This window comes from Pygoscelis adeliae, unplaced genomic scaffold (assembly GCF_000699105.1).
Source record: "Pygoscelis adeliae isolate BGI_AS28 unplaced genomic scaffold, ASM69910v1 Scaffold27, whole genome shotgun sequence".
In the NCBI taxonomy this organism is placed as follows: Eukaryota; Metazoa; Chordata; class Aves; order Sphenisciformes; family Spheniscidae; genus Pygoscelis; species Pygoscelis adeliae.
In genome coordinates, this window is record NW_008825410.1 from 5,947,797 (window position 1) to 5,950,160 (window position 2,364).

The 2,364-nt window shown below is 43.9% G+C and overlaps 1 protein-coding gene across 1 annotated transcript in view; it reads right to left on the reverse strand.

The window, feature by feature from the left end:
• The window catches only part of ST8SIA6 (ST8 alpha-N-acetyl-neuraminide alpha-2,8-sialyltransferase 6), a gene marked incomplete at its 5' end in the record, with an annotated part of 42,759 nt that extends 40,530 nt beyond the window's left edge, over positions 1–2,229 (reverse strand). Inside the window, one exon of the mRNA XM_009330548.1 lies at positions 2,117–2,229. Coding sequence (XP_009328823.1) covers positions 2,117–2,229 — 113 coding nt within the window. The remainder of the gene's footprint in view (positions 1–2,116) is intronic.
• Positions 2,230–2,364: the final 135 nt, after the last annotated feature.

Sequence of the window (2,364 nt, forward strand, 5' to 3'; positions counted from 1 at the left end):
CATCTCCATCACTGAGGGATTGGTCTGAATCTCCTGAATGAGTCCAGATGCTCTCTGGATCAAATCTCTCCAGCAGGGCCCTCAGCCAGGCCCAGTCCAGCTGCTGCCTGGATCAAACCCCTCTAGCATGGCTCCCTGCCCAGTCCAGCTGCTCTCTGGATTAAGTAACAGCTCCTTGTCAGTCCAGCAGCTCTCTCTCCTTCCTCATATGCCAAACATGCACCACAAACTCCTGTCAGGCCAGCTTACTGAGCGTGGTCATTCACATGAGAAAGAACATCCTCTCTTGGATTCAGCCAGCAAACCATCCCTTCAAAGACTCTACAGTTATAGGAGCTAGAGTGAAATGAAACTTTTTGATGAATAATTTACTTGTCACACTTTTGCAGTCACTTAGTCACTAAGAAATACAATTTCAGGTTGATCAAAACTAGCTCCAAATTGGTGCCAAAATCCTCCACGTAGACATTTAAAATCTCACGCTCACTTGCCTTATTACAGAGATTAAAAACTGACCCATACATGCCATGGATTTTCAGCCCTCTTCCGGTGTTGCTTCCACTTTCTTTGCTCCAGTTGTGAGTGTACTAACAGCAGAAGGGAAGTAGCTAGACTGTTCTCTGAAGTGCTCTCTGCCAGCATTTCTAGTCAATTTGACTCCATGGTTTAGCACACAGAGCTGAGTGGCAGGAGACTGCAGCTCAGAAACTAGCAGGGAAAAGGAAGGGTATGAAAAGACGGGGCGGGGGGCAACCACAGACATAACACAAAACAGAGTGGAGAGGAGAATAGAGTGACAGCTACAAAAACCAAAGCCGAACAGAGTACATACTGCAAAACCAATAAATTGTAAGGAGTGGAAAAGAAGGAAAAAAAAACAGAAAGGGGAAAAATGAGCACAGGAAAGAGAAGCAGGCTAGAAGCACATAATAGCAGTTAGAATTCTGCAAATGTTCCTGTTCCTTTTGTTTCACTTTAATTTTGAAAGATGTTATAAGCTTACGGCTTGTGAAAGTTCTAAATTTTGAGGCAGGGAGCACAAGGGTCTCTCATCAGAAACGTGTAAGAAACCTACTGTTAGGGTACGCTGCAATGGTTACTGCAACTAACGTCACTTGCATTCACTTAGGGAAAGCATATGTTGTTTCAACCTCAAATTCAGCTAGATTGGGTGAAATGGTGGCCTCAGTAAGGTTAACGGCATTGTCACCATTGACTTCAATATAACCAGGACATCACAGTTCCCATTAAAGACCCAATTCCCAAGTTCTTTCTAATTTTTATCATGTGTTTTTGACCATAATATGTATTAACATAAAATAATAATTGGAACTGCAATGTTAGTGAGGCCATATAAAGTAAAAGAGAATAGCAAAAATATTTGCAAATTACTTCTTACATAGTAATATGTCATGTGTGGATTACACCACCCTCTTCTGCACTACTAGTTTTCCTACAGTGTGTGAAGACTCAAGAGCACGAAAACACAGTCGCTAATATTGAAGCCTGCACATAAGACATGACTTGTTTCACAGCTAATTTTGTCAACTATTTTCATACTAAACTTCACAGTATAAAGTAACAGGCTGTAAAGCAAAGATCTACACTGATCTAAAAGATCAAGACAAGGGATCAAGCGAAAGGGCTCCCATGAAGTAAGATGCTACACAATATGAAAAAGGCTTCGTATGTCTGGCCTTCATCCTATGGATTTTAAAGGAGAAATCTGTATTTTTAACTAAATACACATTACAAAAATGGTAACAATATTATGAAGCTCCAGCTCCACCTTCCTGGAAAGAAGAATGAAAGATACCTGGAACATGCCATTCAGCAAGCACTTTTTGCATCGTATGTTAATAAAACTGCTATACGCAACATTTTATTGGGCTCAAAACCAACGGCAGAGTGACAGCCGTCATTAAGACGGCCTACGAGCAAATAATTTATTAAAAGTGAATTTTCATTTCCTCAGTCTAATAAGTCTCTAACGCTCTCTCTGATTAAGCTGCCAAAACAAAAGGAAGAATGAATTGGAGCGAAGGCAAATTTCTGCTTCTGTAGACCCCTCCACCCGGACCCACAGTACCGGTAACTGAAGGCGGGCAGCCCGTACCTGTTTTCGGTCTGAGGAAGGGACGGCAGGGGGGACCTGAGGGCTCGCACCACTTTCGGCGTGACAGCAGCTACTCCTGCGTCCTCCTCCCAGCCCCTGGCAAGCAAGACGGGAAAACAAAGTTGTCAAAACCAGTGATTAAACATCACCAGGCGTGAGCAGCGCCGGTCTCCTCCCCACGAATCGTTCACACGCCGCGAACACCCGAGCCGAGCTCAGCCCGCGCCGGGGGGCCACTGCGCCGGGCT